Source organism: Eubalaena glacialis, chromosome 2 (genome assembly GCF_028564815.1).
Source record: "Eubalaena glacialis isolate mEubGla1 chromosome 2, mEubGla1.1.hap2.+ XY, whole genome shotgun sequence".
Lineage (NCBI taxonomy): Eukaryota > Metazoa > Chordata > Mammalia > Artiodactyla > Balaenidae > Eubalaena > Eubalaena glacialis.
Genome location: NC_083717.1, coordinates 37,556,892 through 37,582,087, shown reverse-complemented (window position 1 = coordinate 37,582,087; position 25,196 = coordinate 37,556,892). Strand labels below are relative to the sequence as shown.

Below are 25,196 nucleotides of genomic sequence, written 5' to 3'. Positions count from 1 at the left end.
AGCTCTGTGGATCACCATCTTAAAAGGGGAAGCTTGTACGAGAAGCTGGTTGTCATGCTGAGCTCTCAGAAAGCACGACACAGGACAAGGACACACCATTTCCGGCACAGGCTTTTTTCCCAATCTCCTTGCTTCTTATCTCCCACCCTGGCATTTACACCTCTCTGTATTCTTGTCACTGCTTAGCCATGGTGTACAGATATAGCTCTTATCACCTTCCCATAATAATCATTCCCTTTTCAACCCCCTCCCTCTCCTCTGCATCAATCACAGCACCCATCCTATCTTCTCTGGTCCTCGGTCATAGAAATTAGGAGGTGGTACTGAGTGCTGCCTCACTTAAATGCTTGAAGGAATCTTATTTGGTAGGTTTATCTCTCCTCATTTTATAGCTGGAAGCTGGCTCAGAGGTTGAGTCACTTGCCCAGACGTCACACTGGAATCAGGCTTCGGGTCAGTTCAGATCACTCTGTCACGCCCCCAGAGTCATCAGGGACACATGCTGCTTTCCCTAAACCACACCCACTCCCGTTTTACCTTCCCATTTAAATATCAAGTTGGTTTAGATTTCTCAAGGGGGAGATGGAGCAGGCACTGACTGAGAGTTTCACCTCTCTTCTGCAGGTGACCCTGGGACCTTGGTTCTGCTCTGACAGGTTCATTTATACTTAAGCAAGCCTCCTCTGACATAGCCTGCACTCGCAGCTCCAACCACAGCTGCGAAAATGACCCCAGATGCCCCTAGGATCATTTTATCTGTCAGCCTAGCACAGGAAAAAAGGGGCCTCCGAGGACCCAGGAAAGAAGCAGGGCAGCAGCTCCACAGCCAACTATCAAACACTGTCCCAGGAATGTGAAGCATCAGGCACTGCAGAGAGGCGGGCTTGCCCAAGACAGCACTTCCAAGTCAGATCCCTCATGGAGTGCTGGGCTGAGTTTAGAATGAGGATCTCAACTGCAGACTGCCTGTTCCCCAAGTCCTCTCTCCCACCGGGAAGAATGACAGTGAATCACATGCACGTGCATAGAGAAGCTCTTCAGAGCTCACTCTTTTTAACAAATTTATTTATTTATTTAATTTTTGGCTGCGTTAGGTCTTCGTTGCTGTGCGCAGGCTTTCTCTAGTTGTGGCGAGCGGGGGCTACTCTTCGTTGCGGTGCGCAGGCTTTCTCTAGTTGTGGCGAGCGGGGGCTACTCTTCGTTGCGGTGCGCGGGCTTCTCATTGCCGTGGCTTCTCTTTGTTGCGGAGCACAGGCTCTAGGCACGAAGGCTCAGTAGTTGTAGCTCGCGGGCTTAGTTGCTCCGCGGCATGTGGGATCTTCCCGGACCAGGGCTCGAACCCGTGTCCCCTGCATTGGCAGGCGGATTCTTAACCACTGTGCCACCAGGGAAGTCCCCAGAGCTCACTCGTGACCTTCTGAAGTTTCTACAACATTCAAGGACATTCACAGATGATGTAGAGAAGATTCAAAGGACAACCCAAAAGATGATTAAGGGATGAAAGATACACGGCAAATCCTCTTATAACCAACACCAACAAAACATTTAAACTGCACCATGTTTTTAATTAAAAATTGCTCGAAATAAAGGACATATATATTATTGTTTGCTATATTTCATTAAATTGGAATCAATTACAAATAATGTCTTTTCACAGCTGAATCTGTTTTGTTATTGTTTTCCAAAAGCACTTACATGCATGCTCCTTTGATCACCAACACTATTTTGATGTGGTAAAGACTAGTATTATGCCCATTTAATAGATGAGTTAACTCAAGTAAAAGCAAGTTAGCTGCAGACAAACTAAACAAATGGAGAAAACCAGAGTGTAGACATCAAACACATGAAAGGTACAGAGGACAAAAGAGAAAACAAAAAGCAGAAATTTAAATTAGACATAAATGAGCCTAGAGAAAAAGGATGACAAACCTATTAGAGCTGCTCAGAATAGGATGGTGTAAAATCACTCTTCTGGCAAACCTCTGAGCACAGATCCCATCTGTATGGGTTGCGGAGAGAAACAGAAATATCCTGGGGTATCTCAGGTCCTGCTCTTTAGTTTCAGAAAGGGGAAGGGGCTGTAGAATCAGGAGAAGAGTGTAATCTTTAAGAGAGGAAGAAAAGAATCAGGGATATTTGATGCAATTTCGCAAAGTCAGAGGGAACACATAGGAACTAGCTAGAATATCAGAACATTAACCATTGATAAGGAACTATTTCAGAAACTTAAATCGCCAAAATACAAAAAAAAATTTTAAGGCAATATTCAAAAGAAAAGAGAAGATACATCTAATGAGAAAGTGATGACGATGCCAACAGTGGCTAAGAAAGCTAAGCAGCTGCTGCTCAGCTAAATGGCACAGACACTCAGGGAAGTTATGAAAACCTAACCAAGTGAGAAGCCCCAGGCCCAGCATTCATAAGATTATTTGGGTTTAACAGTCAGGTACTTCAGGGGGCATTTCCGTAACTGAAAGATATAATCTTTAAACTCCAAAGAGGTTTAAATGCTTGGAAATCTGCCTGAGAATCTCCCTATTTCTAGGAGATTTACTAATCTGAGCAAATCCATGAAAGAACAACCTAGGGCTTCTGAAGAAGAATACCCAAGGGCCTTGCAATTGTGGGGTTTATTCCAAATAAAAGAGTCTCATTAGATTTTATAAAGGTAGAAGAACTGGGTATGACACCCAGCATTGTGAGGTGATAAAAGCAAGGCTTCTGGCTCTGCCATCCATGGACAAGAAGATCCTGGGCAAATCTCTTAACTTCTAGTTTCTCTCTTTTGTAAAATGGAGTTATTCTGACGACTAAAGGAGAAAAAATAAAAATCTGTTATAAATTCAAAAGCATTTAGCAGAGCACTGGAAAATTCTAAGTACTCAGTATTATTAGCTGGATCCTAGGAAAAGCAAAGCCTGCTTTAAATCTGAAGCCCATTACAGGGAAAAAAGATTCCCTGGATAGCAGCTAAGACCATGGTGTTGACACAACAGTCAACAAAATGCCTTGGCAAAATGCCTATTACATTGTGACTTGTTTGATAAACTAAAATGCTGGCGTATCTACCTCAACTATTGACCAATTCCAAGAAATGTGTTCTATACAGCACTCTCTCTTTTCTTGCTTAAATAAGTTGTCAGGCTGACAACTCTGATCAAAGCTTCATGCCAGCTGATTTACTTCCTTGTCTGATCTAAGTCCTGAGTACAAATTATTTTAACTAGACTCCTTGAATTAAAGCTGGGATGCAGCTTAGCAATCTAAATAAACCGGCCAATTAAAGTAAGGGTTCTACAGAAATGATTCTTGATGGAGAGTAGGTAGCATTCCAGAAACTCCTAAGATTAGTAGAACAAGGATCTATAATTTGAAAGTCATATTGAATATAACTGTATATGAGAGATGAGTAACTAACGTTTTTATAATGCATACTTAAGAAAAAGCAAGGTAAAATATTCTTGGCTGCTAAGGATAAGAGGTTGGATATAACAGACCTGAGAGGAGGTTTATCAGAATGGAGAAGAGGTATGAAACTTTGTTTCTTATAAAAGACCATGAGTTTTTAAAGATTAAGGAACACTGTTCTACAGGAAAACTAACTGAAGGTTCCTGGCTGATTAGATGGGTAGCTGATATTTTGTGAGGTGGCTTTCTGCAGAAGTAGCCAAACTATACCTATACTAAAGGAACATTCTCTGAAACAGCTCTATGAAAATCATTAGGCTAATTAATATAGAGATTATTGCATAACATTACACAGCGTCCTTGCAGTGAGGTCCCAGAAGAGAAATTTCTTGATCTTCGGGTATCATTACAAGTTTTAAAAAATTTCCATTTTATACCCATTCCATGAAGCATAGAAATGATTATTTCCCTCTTCACATTAGCCCCTAAGGAGTTGAGAACCGATGCTATGGATCTCCTCCAGCAGACAATAGAATCTTTTGATGTGTCTTGTAGGTACTAACCTAACCTTCGATTTTATCCTTTTCTCCTCCCATGCTTATTTCAACACCAGATTCTTCAGTTGTTTTATATTTTACCACGTAGTACTGGATGTATCTTTATGAGCCACTCCAAATCCTTTTTGGAACAAAGCAGCATATAAATAAATCTAAAATGTATAAAAGCACTATGATAGGGACTAAGGGATATACAAGGATGAATTAGAGGCTGGCCCTGTCTTAATGCTTTCAAGGAGCTAGTTGCGGAGCAGGACACAAATAAGACAAACCACTCTGAGGGTGATGAACAAAGTACTGAGTAGGCAGCACCGAGAAGGAAGCACTATATACTTGAGATCTTGTTTGAGAATTAAAAAAAAACCCTCTTTGAGCTCCCTGTGAATCTCTAACGTTACACTTACGATCCTATGTGGAAAGATTTGTTTACATGTTGCCCCTATTAAGGCACTGAGTTCCTGGCAGAGGAGGGACCCTGCCTTACTCATCTTTGTATCCCCAGGACCTGGCCCAAAATCTGGCACAGAGTAGATGCTCAATAAATGTCTCCTGAATGAGAAAGCTTTTAGCAAGTAGAGAAGTGAGCAGGCACTCCAGGCAGGGAGACCTAGCATAAGCAAGACTGGATGTCTGTATAGTGAGACCAATATCAAGGGTATGAGAACCTGCGGTCTGCTGGGAGCTGAGGTTGGAAAATTCCTGAGGGCCTAGAATGCTACATAACTTGGAAGGCAATGTCCTCACTATTTTTTGATAACCCCTGCATATTCTAGTTCCTAACACCTCTTGGTTACACAGAATTCTTTCTACATCCAGACTCATCATAATTACCTGTGAAGGGTCATATTTGTTTATTTCTGAAACTTCTCTGTTATTATTTACGGTTATAGTAAGGGAGAATAGTGACAAAGATATACCTGGCCAGAAAACAGCTTGAGTAGGCCATCCCGACTAAGGAGCATCTTGAGGAAGGAGGACAATCCAGTTAGCCAGCTAGAATTTCTGAAGCTCAACAGAGTGATAAATGTCATACCAAAGGTACCCTCAGAACCTGGGGTAGCTCCCACACCTGAGGAGTTATTAGGACTTGGTAACACCCTTATGCAAATGACCAAGAAATGCACTCAGGGATAACAGAGCCTTTATTCCAAGCCTAGGCTCTTTGAGAAGCCTGTGTGACTCCCTAAGAAAAGTGACAAATGCCAATATTTTTCCCACTGAGAAAGAGAACACAGGAAGAGACCAAGGACACACACACAAAAGAAGAAAACAGGGTTAACATCAAAAATTCTAGAAAGGCAACATGCTGTTTTAGATGGAACCATAGGGAGATAAAGTTTTTAGATTTAAATTTGCCAAGACCAAGATAAGATACTTACTAAATAACAGGCAAATACGCATCACTTTAATGATTCATATGCTCTGCTCCAGAATAACAGCACAACAATAATGCTACCCTTAGTTACTGCCTCTGGTTCCAATGCATGATTATACTGAACATTTAGTATATGCTGCTAGATGCTACTGGGAAAACAGAGTACAGTGTCTATAAAACGGGGCTCCTGCACTGGAGAAACTTACAATCTGATGAGGAAACTTGAGTCCAGATCCACAAACTTAACACAAATAGCATAAGTCTGCAAACGCTGAGTGACAGAGAAAGAACAATTACTTTGTGAAGAAAGTGAGACTCAGACAAGCAGAAATGAGAGTGTAAGATAATATAAAGGAAAACATAGTGGTATAGCACAAGGCTGCTTCATGTTAGCTGAATTCAAAGTTTGAACTTCAAACGTAGGTAATATGTAGGGTAAATACAAAATTTATGGTCCAAAAAGAGATATTTTTTAAAGGTGAAAGGGGTAGTAAAATGAACTAACAGGTGGAAATGATCTAAAATAGGTACAGACTGCCATGTTACAGGAAAACTGGGACATAAAGTCACACAAGCAACAGGGAGCCCCTGAGTATGTTTCTGGATTCGGGTGATGGCAATGAGAATGGAATGACAGGAGTAGATGTTGGCTTTTAAGTGACTAAATATGGTAAGAAAATGAAAAAATCTAGGTGAATACTCCTTCAAAGGAAAGTGGAAATTTGGAGGGGAAGCTTGTAGGAACTGCTATGAGCTTAAGTTTAAAAACAGGACAATCAACTGGAAGTGTCCAGTGGGAACAGACAGAATATAACTGAGGATAGGCACTTGGAGATAAGCTGTAGAGACTAACGAGAGTGGATGACTAACAGCCAACAGAGAATCCCATTATTATGTTCTCATTTGAAGTTTTATCAATTCTCATCTCTTCCATTCCCTTCACTCACAATGGTTAAACCCTCCTAACTTCCCACTTGCCCTGTGAAATCTCAAAGAGCTTATAATTCCATTAAAACACCAAATTAAACATCTCTGGCATTTCTTACATTTCCAAAGAGCTCTGAAATACATTATATTTACTGGGACTTCCCCAGCAGTCCAGTGGTTAAGACTCCGCACTTCCACTGCAGGGGCACAGGTTCAATCCCTGGTTGGGAACTAAGATCCCACAAGCCGCATGGCATGGCCAAAAAAAAAAAAAAAACAACCCACAAACAAATACCACATTATATTTACTAATAAAATCTCCCAGTTTTAAGTCTTATGTTTTAGCACTAAACTAGACAATATAAAAACTGGGAACACAGTACCTCTCTCCACAAATAATCTTTCTATTTTTGGCTATTAGAGTGATTGAAATATTTTTAAATGATCTGATTACTTTTCAGAGAATTTAGCTGTTGCTTCAAACTAGAGCATCCAGCAAAGGAGGAAAAACAGTAATTTTACAAAACTGGGTGTGAAAATATGCAAGTGAGGAAAATATTAACATTTCTCTCCCAACAAGTGTAACAGGAGGAGAAATCTGGACAGCGGAGGATACAAGCACAAGGATGTTTACCCTCTGGCAAGCTAGGATCACAAAGAACTTTGGGATCCCAACCTTTGCCAACAGAACACACACTGCTTCTCCCCCAGAGAAGTCTCTGAAAGGCTGGTACAAAAACAGCCAGGGCACCATTTAGGCTGAACAATTAACCCCGTCATCTGCAGGTTACTAGGAGGGGAAAATGGAGGAAGCAGCAATTTTCGGCCACACACGGAGGTGGGAGCAGGGGGCATTTCAGCACTCTCCTTGGCTCATGAGAAAACATAAGCACGATACAGGCCTCAAAGACAGGTTCAAGAAGCACCTGCCAGCAATAATTTGCCAAGTTTCATACTCTGTTGATATCATTAAGAGCCCATATCCAAAGTTTGAAGGCTAAAGCCTGGATAATGGATTTAGGATGGCCCATCTCTACAGGGGAGGGTTTCAAAAGATTAACTGTCCCTATTCTCTTTCCATTAGCATTAAAGTATGGGCTGATTTCCACCTCAGTTGAACAAATAATAGAAACCATTCATTTAGCCCAACATTTTGCTTACTTTGAGATTTTACACTAATACAAAAAGAGAACAGAAAGGATTAAGAGTATTTTGTGCTTTAAACACATTGAGTTACCCCATGCTCCCTATTTCCCTGTTTCAATATTAAAAGAAAAAAACACAGGTGGGCTTTGCCTTTACTACTTTAAACCTTCCCTTCTTTAAGTCTGCATTAGAGAAAAGCAAAGTCAGTCACCTACAAGAACAGGTTCAGGCAAATTAGAGTCTAAAGAAAACAAGTAGCACACTTGCCCTCCAGCACCTTCCTCATGCCTCCCCAGATGCTAATACTCACTACCATCTTGTAGAAAGAGCTGAGAACGTCTCAAGTGTAGAAAAGGTTATGAGTCTACAGCAAAGTGAGATTTTCTGAACCTCTCGGCAACCAGCAGGGTTTATACACATCTGAGATCCCCTAATGAAGAATCAATTTTATGACTAAGAGACTTCTTACGAATATCAACAGCTACTTTTGCTTCACAAAAACAAAAACAAAACAAACAAACAAAAACCAGTTGTTAGTATTAGGACAACCTTCTTGGCTGAAGAATTGTTCACATCAAAGCCTGTATCTCCCCAAGGGCGTTAAGAACCAGCACAGGAAAGCAAATATCAAAAGCTTTCCCAACAAACACAAGTCAGGGATAAGGGGTTTCGATATGCAAAGTCTTTTATTTAAAATTTTGAAAAGTTAAGACGACGACCACCTCAGTATATGCCATTCCCATTATAAGGAGGAATGACAGTTTCAAACTCGTGCAGAGCTGCATTTTCATTTACAGAACTCTGTAGGCACTTCAGAAGTGAAGCTTGGCTTCAAAATACAAACACTGGGGGCTTTGGCTCAACCTTTTAATATAAAAAATTCACTGATGTACAAAAATGCGAAAGTGTGACAATGACAACATATGAAATTCTGTGATTGAAAGTCCCCTCGAGTGCACGCTGTGGTGCACATGCACCCGCCCACACGTACTCTGGCGTGGAAACATAAACTAATGCAAACCAGTGCTGCCAAGAAGCGCCAACATGTGTTCTCCATTCCACCAACCACAGATTGATATCTACTCCAAACATTCAGGAACAAAAAGTACAGCATCTTCCAGGAACAGCAAGGCAGACTTCTTACTCACGATGGACCAGCACAAATAAACCCAGCAAAAATAGTACTGCATACTAGAAAACAAACACAGAACCACAAGTCAGAGAAGCTTTTAAAAGTTCACAAATCCTCAGAGTTAATTAACAAACTGGCCTTTGTGACCATGATAAATCACTAAACTATCTAACTGGTCTTCCATCTTTTAACTGTAATCCATTTAACGGTTTCCAAAATTAATGAAACATATAGTACAGGATCTTACCTTAAATTTAGGATAGTCATTCATGAGGATCGTCACAATCCCAATGTAAGGAACGAATCTAAACAAACAAACAAAAAACTGATCATCACAGAACTTTCTAAGTAGCTGTTATCATTTACTGAACATTCTCAATATCTTCCATAGAATACTAATTTTCAGCTCACAAAATCCATTTGTATATACTGTCCTATTAGACCCTTTCAACAGCCCATGTAATAGGGAAGTTAGGGGTATAGCCATTTTATAGATGAGGAAACAGTTGCTCATGCGCAGGGTACATGGTGGAACCAGTATCAGATCTGAGGTCTCTGACCTCTAGTTGGTGACTCTAATGCCACATACTGATTCAGTGTTAGGGGTTGGGTTTGTTGTTATAACCTGTAGAGAGCTGTCAATCTAGTTGGGGAGACAAGGCAAACACAGCCAGAACATTACAAGGTACTTCATGTTAAGTGTCCAAAAAGTGAGTGTACAGCTCATTATAGTACTTAAGATTTCACCACCCTCTCATTTTTTAACCACCTGTAATCTGGCTTTGGCTCTCTTAATCCTGAAACTTCTTCGAGAACAGTTTAAATCACTGTATGCAGAAGACCAGTCTCAGCTCCTATCTTCCTTTTCATCTCTGCAGCACTTGACTTTGATGACCAGAAACTTGCCCTTGAAATCTTTCTCCTTGGTTTCTGTAACATACCAGTCTCTTTCTCTACCTACCTCTTGGCTGCTACACCTTTGTTTTTTCACTAGCTCTTGCTTTCCTCTTGTCCCTAAAATTTGTCCCCTCAAACTAGGTAAAACCACTTGTTAAATAATCTCATATCACCTCATATATTTCCTTTGAAGTCTTCATCATGAGTTTAATTACAGAATTAGTTGCCTAACTAGCTGGATAGTGTCTGTCTCCCCTACTAGACTCTAAGCTCTATAAAGGCAGAAACAGTGCCAATCTCTTCCCCACTGTATCTTCAAAGCCAAACTTGACACTTGGCACATAGCAGGCATCCAGTAAATACTGCCTGATTGAATGCTGGAATATCCAGGCCTCTTCTTTTCTCTTTCCCTTGGGGATCTCACTTCCTCCCAGGACTTCAATTCTCCCCTCAAAACGAAAGACTCTTCAACATCGTAAGAATTCAGGGTAGAGAGAGATGTGGGAGGAAATAGCAGTTAGAAATGTACAACTTTCTTCTTTCTCTTCCTCTTCTACTGTTGGATTCCAGAGTGGACTGGGTGATACCATCCTAGAGCCTGTCCTAGAGAAGGGAGGTTGACCTTTGCATACTTTAAAATATCCCAGATACTTTTATTCAGGGCACCCACAACCTCTGCACACACCAAAGGTACACAAACAGAAATTACCTCCCATATAACACCTCTAACCATCAGAGGCTTAGGCAATCTTGAAAAACAGAAGTTTTGTCTTTGGTGCATTTTACTTCCTTTTAAGAGCTCCTCTTACTTCCTGTCTCCTGTCCTCACCCCATCCTGCCCCTTCCCCTCTGGCAGCACTACCCAGACTCATCTCTCTCTCTCCCCATCCCCAAACTCCCATTCGCATAAGTTGATGTTTCTTAAAACCTACACCTCCACTGTGAGAATCTCTTGGACAGCTCGTTAAAAATGCAGATTGCGGGGCTTCCCTGGTGGCGCAGTGGTTGAGAATCTGCCTGCCAATGCAGGGGACACGGGTTTGAGCCCTGGTCCGGGAAGATCCCACATGCCGCAGAGCAACTGGGCCCGTGAGCCACAGCTACTGAACCTGCGCGTCTGGAGCCTGTGCTCCGCAACAAGAGAGCCCGCGATGGTGAGAGGCCTGCGCACCGCGATGAAGATCCCACATGCCACAGAGCAACTAAGCCTGTGCGCCACAACTACTGAACCTGCACTCTAGTGCCCGCGAGACACAACTACTGAAGCCCACACTCCTAGAGCCCGTGCTCCCTAACAAGAGAAGCCACCACAAAGAGAAGCCCGCGCACCGCAACGAAGAGTAGCCCCCGCTCGCCGCAACCAGAGAAAGCCCACGCGCAGCAACGAAGACCTAACGCAGCCAAAAATAAATAAATAAATAAATAAATATTTTAAAAAGTGCAGATTGCTCTACCTTCCCAGATTTACTGAGTTAGAGCACCTCTGGAAGGTCAGGCCCAAATGACGCTTCTGCACATTAAAGTACAAGAAGCACAGTTCTAGCAAGCAAGATGTACGAAACAGGCATGTGGTGACAAATCATATCCCCTTTTAGGGCCCATGCTTTAGTTTCAACCCCTGGGACCTCTAAGAGCTGAAAAGTAACAGTCACTACAGAATGGCCTAGCTAAGCTCTAGGAGGGTAGATAAAGGTTTTCTATATTTTTAATACACATATTTTTTCTTTTCAATGCAACAACTCTATTTCTTTTGTCTCACTTATAACATCTTCATAAAAGCAACAGTTTCCAGTCTTTCAGAAGGAAAATCGTCTAAATTTAAGAACATAAATGCAGTAAATCTGCAGTAAAATGCAGATTAAAAGCTATAAAAGCATCTGTGATTTCTATTAAAACAACATCAGGGGCTTCCCTGGTGGCACAGTGGTTAAGAATCCGCCTGCCAATGTAGGGGGACATGGGTTCGAGCCCTGGTCTGGGAAGATCCCACATGCCGCGGAGCAACTATGCCCGTATGCCACAACTACTGAGCCTGTGCTCTAGAGCCCACAAGCCACAACTACTGAGCCTGTGTGCTACAATTACTGCAGCCCACGCACCTGGAGCCCGCGCTCCGCAACAAGAGAAGCCACCGCAGTGAGAAGCCTGCGCACCGCAGCAAAGAGTAGCCCCCACTCACCACAACTAGAGAAGGCCCACGCATAGCAATGAAGACCTAACGCAGCCAAAAATAAGTAAATAAAATAAAAATCTAAAAATAAAAAAAATTTTTTTTTAATAAATAAAACAACATCAGACTGCTAATTCTGGCCTGATGATCAATCAGCAGCCATGCTCATGGGTAGAGACTTTCACTGTTACCTCCATACAATGATATCTATGCTCAAAGAACCACAATGATCACATAGTCTGCTTATGGGTTATCCATGGAAACATTTTCCCCCCCTTAGATGGTTGTTCCTTGCCCACCCTAAGTGTGAAATAGAAGCAACTTGATCTTTAGGAGTAATAGAAGCAAAACATAAGGTTGCCAGAATATGACAGGCAGTCCAGAGTCAAACAAAAGATTTAATTATATATACCACTGTTTTCCTCCATGGACAGAGACAGTCAAGAGTTGCTAATCAAGGGCATAATGCTGCTATCATCAGTCACCTTAAATTCAAATCAGTTGCACTTTTTTCCTACTAAGTTCAGATAAACTCTGCTAAAGCAGAGTTGATAATAAGCAGAGGTTTAAAATAAGTAAAACAAATGCCACCCACAAAGCCAACCTCAACACCAGCCTGTGGCAAGTTAACATCTAGAAGGTACAGTAGGGGTAAATACGTGTCCCTGGGAGTTCTTGGGATCAAAGGTGCTGCTAAGAAAGGAGCCTCAGAAGGAAGAACTATCTGCTGATGCTCTGGGTGAAAATAATCTGTCAGATGTCAAAAGGGATCTATGTCTGGGAAGTTTGGACCCCAGTAGCTGCCTTAAAAAGGATCATTGTTTCTATCCTGGAACCGTCTGTTTCAAGCGAAGTAAAAAGTACATTTTAAAAGACTCCTCCAGGACTTCCCTGGTGGTCCAGTGGGTAAGACTCCATGCTCCCAATGCAGGGGGCCTGGGTTCGATCCCTGGTCAGGGAACTGGATGCCACATGCATGTCGCAACTAAGAGTTCAAATGCCACAACTAAAGATCCCACACGTGGCAACGAAGATCCCGTGGGCCGCAACTAAGACCAGACGCAGACAAAAAAATATATATATATTAAAATAAATAAATAAATAAAAGCCTCCTCCATAAAACTGATTTCAGTCAACAGAGAGCTCAGTTACTCTGCTCCTTCCTTTATTTTTATTCTTCTTTTCGCTGTCAATATTTCTCTATTCCCTGATCTTCTGCCAGGCTTTCATCCTTTTCTCCTGTAGCTTTCTACTCGTCTTTGACTAACAGGTTCTCTTGTGTTTTTCAACTACCTGAATTTAGAAAGAATCACCCCTATTCTTAGTTGGTTCAGTATTAGTTTCACTTTCTAAAAGTGTTTTATTACATGCTATAACATGAATGAACCTTGAAAACATTATACTAGGTGAAAGAAGCCGGACATATTGTAAGACCACATATTGTAAGATTCTGTTTATATAAAATGTCCAGAACAGGCAATTCATAGAGACAGGAAGTAGATTAGTGGTTGCCAGGGGCTGCAGGGAGAAGGGGATGCGGAGTGACTGCAAATCAGTACCAAGTTCTCTTTATGGGGTGAGGAAATGTTCTGGAATTAAACAGTGGTGATGGTTTTACAACTTTGTGAATATAATAAAACTCGCTGTACTGTACACTTTAAAAGGGTAAATTTTATATCCTAATATATGTGAATTACATTTCAATAAAAAATTGTTTAAACTTGTTTTTATTTAGGGCTTTAGGCTTCAGTGTAAAATTTTTTAGTGTGCAGCTGTTTGAAAAAAAAAATTCCAAGGTTTGGGTACAGTCTGACTCTGAAATATAGTTTAGCATTTTATAAACACAATTTTCACAAAAGGAGGTGATGTGCCTCATTATGTGTCAAGGTAAGTGGTGACATAATCAACGGAAAGTGAATTTGTACAGTTAAGATTCTGTGCTCCTGCTGTTCATGTCCCAGATGTTTACACTTCATGGAAAGTTATTTAATTCAGACAGTACCAGACTGTAACATTTTTTTAATTAACAGCCAGAAAAAGGCCTATAACTTTCAATGTTGGGATTTTAGAAATAACACTGTACATAGTTTGGGACTTTTAAAAAATTCTTTAGAAAGACAAGTTACTTGAGTAAAAGAAAGCCTGGTTCCTCCACCCTTCCATAGGATGATGCATTTTTTTACCCAAACAGGGGGCCAGAATGAGCAGACAGAGCTGCATTAAACACCTAAGAATCAAGATCCAGATAAAGGGACACCCTGGGAGGAGTACAAATAAAACTGCACAGCAAAATTTGTCCAAAGCCTTAAAATATGCTTATGTTTCACCAGGTCATTACAAGTCTAAGAATTTACTGTGAAGAAATGATTGGGCAGAGGCACTGAGATACATGTAACAGGGATGCTCATCATAACACCGTTCACAATCAAAGGCATCTGACAATGGGAGATTGGCTAAATAAAAATATGGTCTTTCCACAGTGGAGTAGCATACAGCTTTGAAAATGATGATATGAAAATAAATCTTTTGATTTATAGATACTAATAACATTGGAGGATAAAAAAGAGGTTATAAGCAGTATGACCATTCTCTCCCCACACACGAAATGTGTTTATGTATATACACTTACACATTAAGATCTGCATCTTTACACATATCGGCTAAAAGAACACAAACCAAAAAATTAAATATTTATGGAGGAACTGAAAGGAAAGAAGTGACTTTGCTTTTTGATGACTGTTATTTCCTTATGTTTCTACAAGAATCTGTACATTTGCAATTAAAGGAAAAGCAAAAAGACTCTAAGAGGCTGATATTAGCAGCACCTTGGGAACTGAGGGAAATGGGGACTATCACTTCTCAGAAGCACTGATAACCTAATTTGAATTATAAAAGTATGTTTAGCTCCATCATAGGAAATCAAGTTCCCTTGAACTGGAGGCGTGCACAAAAAACCAGGTCTGCCGAAGACAAAACACAATGGTGCCTTTTCTGATCTGATCTCTCTGGCCCCAAACTGAACATCTCTTCTGCTGTAACTGAGGCAGCTTTTAGTTAATAACTTGAATTTATTTCTTTATGGTAACACAGTTCCTCAGTTCCACTGTTCCACTGTTCGCTGGTGGAATCACTGAATCCACAGTGTCTGTTCTAGGTTAGAAGGAGCAGATGTTCTGACAGTGGATAACAGTGCCATGTGGCATCTAAAGAGTGAGAACAAGCAGCTACCCATCTCAGAAGCGTTATACCAGTAATTTTGCTATGATGGTTAAAAGGTGGGCTCTGGAGTCAGCCAGCCACTTACTATCATCAGTGTGACCTTAGATAAACAACCTAACATGTCTGTGTTTCCTCATCTGTAGAATGGAAATATTAGGGTTGTTCTGAGGTTAAAATGAGGTAATACTTGTAAAGAAAGCACTTAGAATGAGTCTCTGGCACAGAGTAAGCACTAATAAATGTGAGTTATTGTTAATAGTATTAATAACATGAAGGTAGTAATAATCCCATACTTCCTCATACCAGTAACTTACAATTCCTGTCCTTCACTGATCTGTTCTCCTGATAAAATCTGAAATAAACAGGCTTAATATAACTTTTAAATTTCATTTGACCTCAATAATTTCAAAACTAGAAATAAAACAATATGGAATAAATCAACATGATGAAATTAATCTAGATGAACACTTTAAGTTGCTGACTCAATAAACACTTAAGAAATGTAAGTTTCAAGAAGCAGGATTAATACCGCTCTGGATCCCCAGAGCCTAGCACGGTATTAGACGTCAGAGTACATGGAAGGTGCCCAATAACATTTCTGAAATGAATTAAACAGACAAATGAATTTTTTAAATTGTCACTCTAATTCATCCTCATCACTAATATTCTGTTCTTCTATAGCACCCCATATCCTCCCTTCTGGAGCAGTAAACCTGAAGTTTCAGATGCATTTTAAGAAGCATACTTTTTCAAAGGACACAAGGTGATTTGGCTGAACCGGGACCAAACCATTATATTCAATTGTGTATGATCAGACAATATGATCGAGAGAGCCAATGTTTCAGTAAATCTCCCCTCTATACTTACCCCCTCGCTCTCCCCACGACATCTTTTTTCTCTAGCCAATGTTGTCCTTGTTTATAGAGGCCTCGGTCATCAACCGCATTATTATCTCCTTTGGTCAAAAACTTGATATGTCCATTTTGTCTTAAAAGAGTAAGGGAAACCAAAGTCACCAAATACCTTCATGCCATTTGAAAGTACAAAATTTGTTCATGTTAACTGAAAATTCCTGTGGAACTGTGGCATTTTATCATCATTCCCAATATCAAAATAATTATTTATTTAGCTAAAAGGATGTTCATAGCTATATTGTTTACAACAGGGAAAAACTGGAAGCAAACAAAGTCTAACAGGAGTTGAAATCTATGCAAGCATTAAGGACGATGATACAGAAGAAAATTTAATGACATCAGAAGATCATACAAATTTTATTAAGTGAAAAAATATTACAAAATAGCATGTACAGTATAATCTCATTTTTATATTAAAATAAACACAAACCACCAATATTTTGGAAATACAAAGCGCAAAGGAACACATTAAATTACTTAGTTTGGATATAATCTGCCAAACGAAGACTGTGGGAAACTAAAGGATGACCCAGTTTCTTCAACCAATAAATTGCAAGGGACAAAGAAAGTTAGAGAAGGAATTTACAGATATAAATAAAAGACATTATAAAGCCATATCAGCCAACTGCAATTGAGGACCTTCTTTGAATCTGGATTCAAGCAAATTGTTGAAAAAAGTTAAGACACAATTGGAAATTTGAACAAAGATTGGAAACTTAATGATACAAAGGAATGATTGTTCATTTTTTTTAGGTGTAAGAATGCTATTTATAGTTATACTCTTTAAAACCTCACTGGTTATGTTTTATAGCTATTTATTGAAATATTTACATATGATACCACATGATATCTAGGATTTGATTCAAAATAATACAGGCAGGAGAAGGGGAAGAGGTGGTAATGTAGGCAGAATTGGCTATAGATTAATAATTATTGGAACTAGGTGACTGGTACATGGAAGTTCATTATACTGTTTTGTCTACTTTGTGCATGTTAGAAATTCTCCATATGAAAAAAAAAGTAAAAAAGAAAAATATTAAACTGGGTCTAAAATGATAGACCAAGGTGTAAACAGCAGCTGTCTATGGCTTTTTTTTAGCTTAACTTTAGCTTCTCATTTTTTTTCTCCAACAAATATGCACTACTTTTACAAGCCAGGGTCTACAGAAACATCATCTTACTCGATCAGATAATTATTAATTTAATTCTACTAAAGAACCATGAGGCTTCTAGTAATCTTAAAATTTAACTGAAAGCAAAGTACATTTTACAGCTGATAAAGACTGTCTTAAAATTAACTCAAGTGAGTTTGGGTTAACAGCTACACTAGAAAGAAGAAAAATAGCTTTAACTCCTACTGGCTAATATCCACTTAGATTCTAAGCCAGAAACTGGCTCTCTAGACACTAAATCATCTGCAGATAAAACTAAATTGGGAGCTGCTGCAAACACCAAAAACAGTCAAGTGCAAACAGTCTCATTAAAAATGAGATTCCAATTAGAAAAAATGCAAATATATACAGAGAAAAATAATCTGTAGCTGACAACTCAGTAAGTGAAAGAATGTCTGAAAAATCCTGGAGGGTAAAAGAGGACAGGTGCCAAGCGGGGGCTAGCTGCGGAGTGAAAGTCAGGAGCAGCAGGAAGAAGAGTCCATTCAACCAGGAAATAACACCAAGAAAAGAGGCAGAAAAGTAAAGTATGAGGAAAGAAAAGCTGGGAAATGGGAAACTCCCCAGGAAAGGAAAGGGATGCTATGAGAGATCTGAGCTATTCCCAAAGACTTAATTTGTCAACAAAACAAACAAACAAACACAATTTCCCCACCTCTGGGATGCAATCAGGACCCACTACAGCTGTTTGAAAAAGCACAGGTTTCCTTCATCTACTTAATAGCGCAAGAAATATTCTCTGGTGGCAACCAGCTCCTATTAAGCCTACTATGAAGACCTATTCTAGCACTTCACAACCCACAAGCACAGAATCCTGATTGACAACACATTTATATGGGACTTTTCCCTCGCTAGCATAGGGACCAAATATTTAGTATTATCTATCTCCAAGGAGCTCAAAGCACTTAAAATTTAATTCAACCATCACAATACTGTGATGTTAGGAGGGAGGAAATAACTTAGATAAGATAAAGTAAGACCCCAAGAGCCAAACGGGTACAAAATAATCTATCTATCTGCACAGAAAAAGCAAAGCAAAGGACTAAGCCACCCCAATGGAGAATTCTCCTTCTAAATACTTGATCACATGCCAGTATTCAATATCATCAAATTATAATACTACCTATAGGCTGAACTTACTAAATACATATTAGAGTAGGCTATAAAATAAGATAAAGTAAGAGTTTATATATGGGAAAAATGTAAGTATTACGAATTGCTGACTAACAGGCTAATATGAGGAGCTATCCACGAAAATTAAGTCAACTGATAAACATTTAATAGCTATCTCACCTTTTAAATTAAAAAACAAACTTCACTATCTCCGCTTTCCTAACTCGTCCATTTTGGAAGAAAATGGAAAGCAAGAAATAGGCGAGGGGAGAGGATTCAAAGGAGAAGTTTTTTGCTGTTTGCCACAGTACATATAACCTTACCTGCATGCATATCTCATAGCCCTCCTTTTTTTTACTTAATTAAAAATACAGTATTAACTATAATCAGTGCAGGAGGTGGTTAAGTCTTTTTTTAAAAAAAAAACAATGCCGGGGGGAGGGATAAATTGGGAATTTGGGATTAACAGATACACACTACTACGTATAAAGTAGATAAACAACAAGGACCTACAGTATAGCACAGGGAACTATATTTAATATCCTGTAACACGTTTAGTTTAAAAAAACAAAAAAATAATTTTTGAAAAGATAAAATGATTAAGGGATAACACAATCTCCAAACAAAAACAAAAACTCCAATGCCAACCACTTTCTCACAATTTCCTATTGTCCCCAAATATTGGAAATTACTTAATGTTTCTGTTAAGGGAATTTTTCCTGAGCTCAGTAGTGCATTAGAGAGAAGCCCTTGATAACGCGCACTTTTCCACTGCCTAGTCAGATAGTTCAGGACACAAAATTAGTCTCATCTGGATAACAGGCAGGACTAGATGAACAACTACACTGGGCACAAAGAACAGATTCAAATTCATGGACCTAGTACCATCGTATTAAGTAGTACTTGGCAAGGTCATCTTTTAGTTCAGGGATTCTTTGCATATGTGGTAATACCAGGTATATTCTACCATATGCTCATGAGATAATCATGTTACAAAATAGTATTGAGGACACAGCTGACTCCAAGCTTCTGGGAAACAACTGAGGCAAACATCTCATTGTTTAGGTTATGTGCTGCTTGGAGGGCAGATATTCTACAGCTGGAGAACATGGGAAAAAGTCAAGTATGGATTTTTCCAGATAGTTGCAGAAATAAGTTCTGATGTCATATCAGAGCTTTTCCCAGGTAGCTGAAGTCGTGCCCACAAACCTTGCCTGCCACGGTCACGGTGATGGAGAGCCAGTCAACGCAATGCCGTGTGGCTCATAGGGTCTTGGTGCTCCGGCCTGGTGTCAGGCCCGAGCCGCTGAGGTGGGAGAACCGAGTTCAGGACATTGGACCACCGGAGACCTTCCAGCCCCACGTAATATCAATCAGCGAGAGCTCTCCCAGAGACCTCCATCTCAACGCTAAGACCCAGCTCCACCCAACGGCCAGCAAACTCCAGTGCTGGACGCCCCATGCCAAACAACTAGCAGGACAGGAACACAGCCCCACCCATTAGCAGAGAGGCTGCCTAAAGTCATACTAAGTTCACAGACACCCAAAAACACACCACCGGATGCAGCCCTGTCCACCAGAAAGACAAGATCCAGCCCCACCCACCAAAACACAGGCACCAGTCCCCTCCACCAGGAAGCCTACACAAGTCACTGAACCAACCTTACCCACTGGGGGCAGACACCAAAAACAACGGGAACTATGAACCTACAGCCTGCGAAAAGGAGACCCCAAACACAGTAAGTTAAATGAGAAGACAGAGAAATATGCAGCAGACGAAGGAGCAAGGTAAAAACCCACCAGACCAAACAAATGAAGAGGAAATAGGCAGTCTACCTGAAAAAGAATTCAGAGTAATGATAGTAAAGATGATCCAAAATCTTGGAAATAGAATGGAGAAAATACAAGAAACATTTAACAAGGACCTAGAAGAACTAAAGAGCAAACAAACAACGATGAACAACACAATAAATGAAATAAAAAATTCTCTAGAAGGAATCAATAGCAGAATAACTGAGGCAGAAGAACAGACAAGTGACCTGGAAGATAAAATAGTGTAACTAACTACTGCAGAGCAGAATAAAGAAAAAAGAATGAAAAGAATTGAGGACAGTCTCAGAGAACTCTGGGACAACATTAATTGCACCAACATTCAAATTATAGGGGTCCCAGAAGAAGAAGAGAAAAAGAAAGGGTCTGAGAAAATATTTGAAGAGATTATAGTTGAAAACTTCCCTAACATGGGAGAGGAAATAGTCAATCAAGTCCAGGAAGTGCAGAGAGTCCCATAAATAAAACTCTTAGAGGAAAACATAGGCAGAACATGCTATGACATAAATCACAGCAAGATCTTTTTTGACTCACCTCCTAGAGTAAGGGAAATAACAAAAATAAACAAATGGGACCTAATGAAACTTGAAAGCTTTTGCTCAGCAAAGGAAACCATAAACAAGACAAAAAGACAACCCTCAGAATGGGAGAAAATATTTGCAAACGAAGCAACTGACAAAGAATTAATCTCCAAAATATACAAGCAGCTCATGCAGCTCAATATCAAAAAAACAAACAGCCCAATCCAAAAATGGGCAGAAGACCTAAATAGACATTTCTCCAAAGAATATATACAGACTGCTGACAAACACATGAAAGGATGTTCAACATCACTGATCATTAGAGAAATGCAAATCAAAACTACAATGAGGTATCACCTCACACCGGTCAGAATGGCCATTATCAAAAAATCTAGAAACAATAAATGCTGGAGAGGGTGTGGAGAAAAGGGAACCCTCTTGCACTGTTGGTGGGAATGTAAATTGATGCAGCCACTATGGAGAACAGTATGGAGGTTCCTTAAAAAACTAAAAATAGAACTACCATATGACCCAGCAATCCCACTACCGGGCACATCCCCTGAGAAAACCATAATTCAAAAAGAAGCATGTACCACAATGTTCATTGCAGCATTATTTACAATAGCCAGGACATGGAAGCAACCTTAGTGTCCATCGACAGATGAATGGATTAAAGAAGATGTGGCACATATATACAACAGAATATTACTCAGCCATAAAAAGAAACGAAATTGAGTTATTTGTAGTGAGGTGGATGGACCCAGAGTCTGTCGTACAGAGTGAAGTAAGTCAGAAAGAGAAAAACAAATACCGTATGCTAACACATATATATGGAACCAAAAAATAAAAAATAAAATGGTTCTGATGAACCTAGGGGCAGGACAGGAATAAAGATGCAGACATAGAGAATGGACTTGAGGACACGGGGAGGGGGAAGGGTAAGCTGGGATGAAGTGAGAGAGTAGCACTGACATATATACACTACCAAATGTAAAATAGATAGCTAGGGGGAAGAAGCTGCATAGCACAGGGAGATCAGCTCAGTGCTTTGTGACCACCTATAGGGGTGGGATAGGGAGGGTGGGATAGGGAGGTGCAAGAGGGAGGGGATATGGGGATATATGTATACATATAGGTGATTCACTTTGTTATACATCAAAAACTAACACAACATTGTAAAGCAATTATACTCCAATAAAGATGTTGAAAAAAAAAAAAAAGGTAGTATTAAGCAGATCCCAGTGTTGCATGGGGAGGAAAACGTATGTTTATAAGACAAAAAGAGAATGACCCCCAACTTAACATTTTATCTCTGGATGCTAGGATTACAGGCAATTTTGTGTTTTCCAATTTCACACAGCATCATGTGTAAGAATAATAATGTAATAAGAATGTTCATAAGATGGAGATTCAATATATGAAAAAAAGAGTTTTATGTTATATTTACAAATTTACAAAGTTACATAAACAGCAGATGGAACTTTTAACCTGAGGGCCCAGGGTTCAAGTCCCTGTCCAGGTGCCAAAAAAAAAAAAAAATTAAATAAATAAAATTTATTAAAAAAAAAAGTAGATGGAGAAGGAAAGGAGGAATGAGACAAGAGAGAGGTTAGCTGAACAATTCCTACCTCTATTCTTAAAGCTCAGGATTTCACTTCTTAAAACAAGGTTCAGATGACAGAAACGTGTTAACAGTGCAAAAACCAGCTTGAAAACGTTCAGGACACATTTACTGCAAAAACTTAATCCATTTTGGTTGTCATTCGGTCCCATATTTAAGAACAATGTTAATACTATTAAATCAAATGATTATTACAACCAGGTATTTTAGTCTTCCCCCCACCCCAAAAAAGGAAATTTGAAACTTCAGAAGATTAACAGGATCTGTTATTTTAACAGGCCTGCTAATTGAAGGCATCTCAAATGTTTAAAGTAAATGACCAATAACGTCAGATTACAAATACCATACAGTTTAAAATATTCACAATTCTGTTAAATTTAAGGAATCTGTAATTGATATATCTGTCAGTGAACCTGTCCTGAAACAAGATAATTGTTTTAAAATAAAAGACTCGGGACTTCCCTGGTGGCACAGTGGTTAAGAATCCACCTGCCAATGCAGGGGACAGGGGTTTGAGCCCTGGTCTGGGAAGATCCCACATGCCACGGAGCAACTAAGCCCGTGAACCACAACTGCTGAGCCTGCACTCTAGAGCCTGCGAGCCACAACTACTGAGTCCACGTGCCAAAACTACTGAAGCCCATGCGCCTAGAGCTCCACAACAAGAGAAGCCACCACAATGAGAAGCCCATGCACCGCAACGAAGAGTAGCTCCTGCTCGCTGCAACTAGAGAAAGCCCGCGCGCAGCAACAAAGACCCAACGCAGCCAAAAATAAATATAAGTAAATAAATAAATTTATATATATATATAAAAAAGCCTATTCTAAAATAAATAAATAAATAACTCAATTTCAAAGGATCACACATAAAAATGGACAACTTCTGCTCTACCCAAAGCAGGACATGATTTTTTCTGATAAATTCAGGAGAAAGTTGGTGAGAACAAACAACACAAATATACTTTGAGAATATGGAAAACACTACCTGTACTGAATAAACCTTCACAATAAATAAAAGTAAAATAAAAAAAAACTAAGTTATTCCTTCCTAGTCACTAATAGAATGCAATATAAAAATTATAATCTTCCAATATACTGAAGTATGGAAAAAAAAGAGCAGTAAGATCTTTATTTTATCAGTGAAGAAAGAACTCTTCTAAGCTAGAATGTTTACAGAGATTTTTCAAAAAGCAACAGTTGACAGTTCCCTCTTCTGGAAGTGGAGAATGTAAACTACTTGAGAGGGTGGTAAGCATGAGGTAGTATCTATTTAGGGCTTCCTCATACTCAAGAACCTACATCACTCCCACTGTTTTACTTCCCTCTGTATGTCCTCCAGGACACTCCCTTTTCCTTCATTTCTTTCTTTCCTTCCTTCTGAAAGTTTTCCTTAACTAGAAATATTACAGACTTGGAATGGAGGGAGTGAGGAATATGTAGCTGCACAGGGAGGCATAGGCTTAGAGCCCAGAGATCTTTTTTTTTTTTTTCCTGCATACTTTATTTTATTATTATTTTTTATTGAGGTATAGTTGATTTACAATATTATATTAGTTTTCAGGTGTACAACACAGGGATCCAAAATTTTTACAGATTATACTCCATTTGAAGTTATCTTAAAATATTGAACCCAGAGATCTTATAGTTCATCTTCCTGAACCTCTTTCTACTACAGACAGGGAAACTGAGACCCAGAGAGGTGATATTTTTTGCTCATTGTTATGTCCCTCCTCCACACCAGGGGATTCTCAAGGTTTTACATATATCTTTTTCAATTCTAAAATGCAAGAGTCTATATTTACAAGAATAACTTAGATTTCAGAAATTTTCTTTGGAATTTGAAAAAGTTGACAAATTTATTCTTATTTAAAATATCTGTGAGATTGCCTTAAAGGTTTGTTTTTGAAAGGTTAGGGCTACCTCGTCCATTATATCAGAAGATTCTATTTGGGATCAACCTTTGTGTCATGTTTTTTCTGGGGCTATATACAGACAGGGTTACTGATCTGGTTGGGAAGTGGAAGGGAACCAAGAAAACCCTCCAGAAAAGCCTTCAGGGAAAAATGAATTACTAAATAAGTATTTAGTCTTCCAAATGTTCACCAAACCTTCAGACATTCATAAAAATGGACTGGAAGAAGGACCTAGGAGTTCCCCACCCTTTCTTAATCTTTAGGCTATCAAAATTAAATGCTGCAAACACTAAAACATAAAAATGTTTTAAAATAGAGAAGATAAAGTTTGCACATACTTTTCATGAATCTTCAAGACTCGGTGAACTATAGGAATCTCTCTTCCTTCTATCCTAAAAACAACAATTTCTCCCACTCGTATGGGATCTTCAACTCGATTTGTTAGAAAGAGAAGATCTCCTCTATGAAATGCAGGTTCCATGCTGCCACTGGGAGGGAAAGAAGAATATAATAGCAAAAGAAAGCCTGAGATTAAATTTACTTTCAAAGTTAGATATGCAACAAACAATTAAAAGTATCACCTTTGGAATATACTTAATATCTTAACAAATATATCAACATAAAATGTGTCTTGTCCTCCAAATATGGTTTCCTCAGACTAGGTATACTAAAGGTTTCCTTTAGTTAATAGCCTTCATTAACTAGTTCCATTTCAACCATTACTATTCAAAGGAGCTTAAATTTTGAAAAGGGCAATGTTACTAATTCTTTAACCTTTTAAAATTTCAAGTGACAAACAGAATATAAAAGAGTGAACTTTATAATCACTGTCCTTATTCTCACTTCATCTGAAAATGCTAAAGATATTCAGATGAGAACTGGATCATCTTTTCCTGCCATTTATAAAGATACAGACCAAGATGACCTTATGGTTTCAACCCAACAAGAAGGAAAAACAGCTCATCAAGTCAAAGAACAGTCAGCGACAGAGATAATGCTTGTGCTATCAATTTATTTATTTAAAAAAGAGAAACAAGAAACAAAACCAAGGACAAGAGCAGAGATTTTTGCCTAAGAATTTCAGAAACAAGAATTCAATTCCATGGTAATTACTGATGACAAACTTCTAGAGTGCCTTCTTACCTTTCACCTGTTCTACCTTATACCAAGTTCTTCAAAGGTCCTAAGATATTTGCACTAATTAATGAAACTTTTCTTTCTATAAAGAAGTAGCCCATCAGTATTGTTTTCAGCAACTCAAGCTCCAGTTTTCATTAACAA

The 25,196-nt window shown here is 39.2% G+C and overlaps 1 protein-coding gene across 4 annotated transcripts in view; it reads right to left on the bottom strand.

Annotated features, from left to right (window-relative positions):
- Positions 1-8,080: 8,080 nt before the first annotated feature.
- SEC11A (SEC11 homolog A, signal peptidase complex subunit) overlaps positions 8,081-25,196 on the bottom strand; it is a 52,653-nt gene continuing 35,537 nt past the window's right edge. For 2 of the 4 annotated variants that reach the window (XM_061181752.1, XM_061181754.1), the window contains exons 3-6: positions 24,254-24,403; positions 15,699-15,818; positions 8,793-8,850; positions 8,081-8,604 (exon numbers count right to left, since the gene is read on the bottom strand). In XM_061181752.1, the coding sequence (XP_061037735.1) occupies positions 8,554-8,604; positions 8,793-8,850; positions 15,699-15,818; positions 24,254-24,403 (379 nt within the window). In that variant the 3' untranslated portion in view covers positions 8,081-8,553. Of the gene's footprint in view, positions 8,605-8,792; positions 8,851-15,145; positions 15,184-15,698; positions 15,819-24,253; positions 24,404-25,196 lie in introns of all 4 variants that reach the window. The other 2 variants (XM_061181753.1, XM_061181755.1) reach the window with 2 other exon arrangements.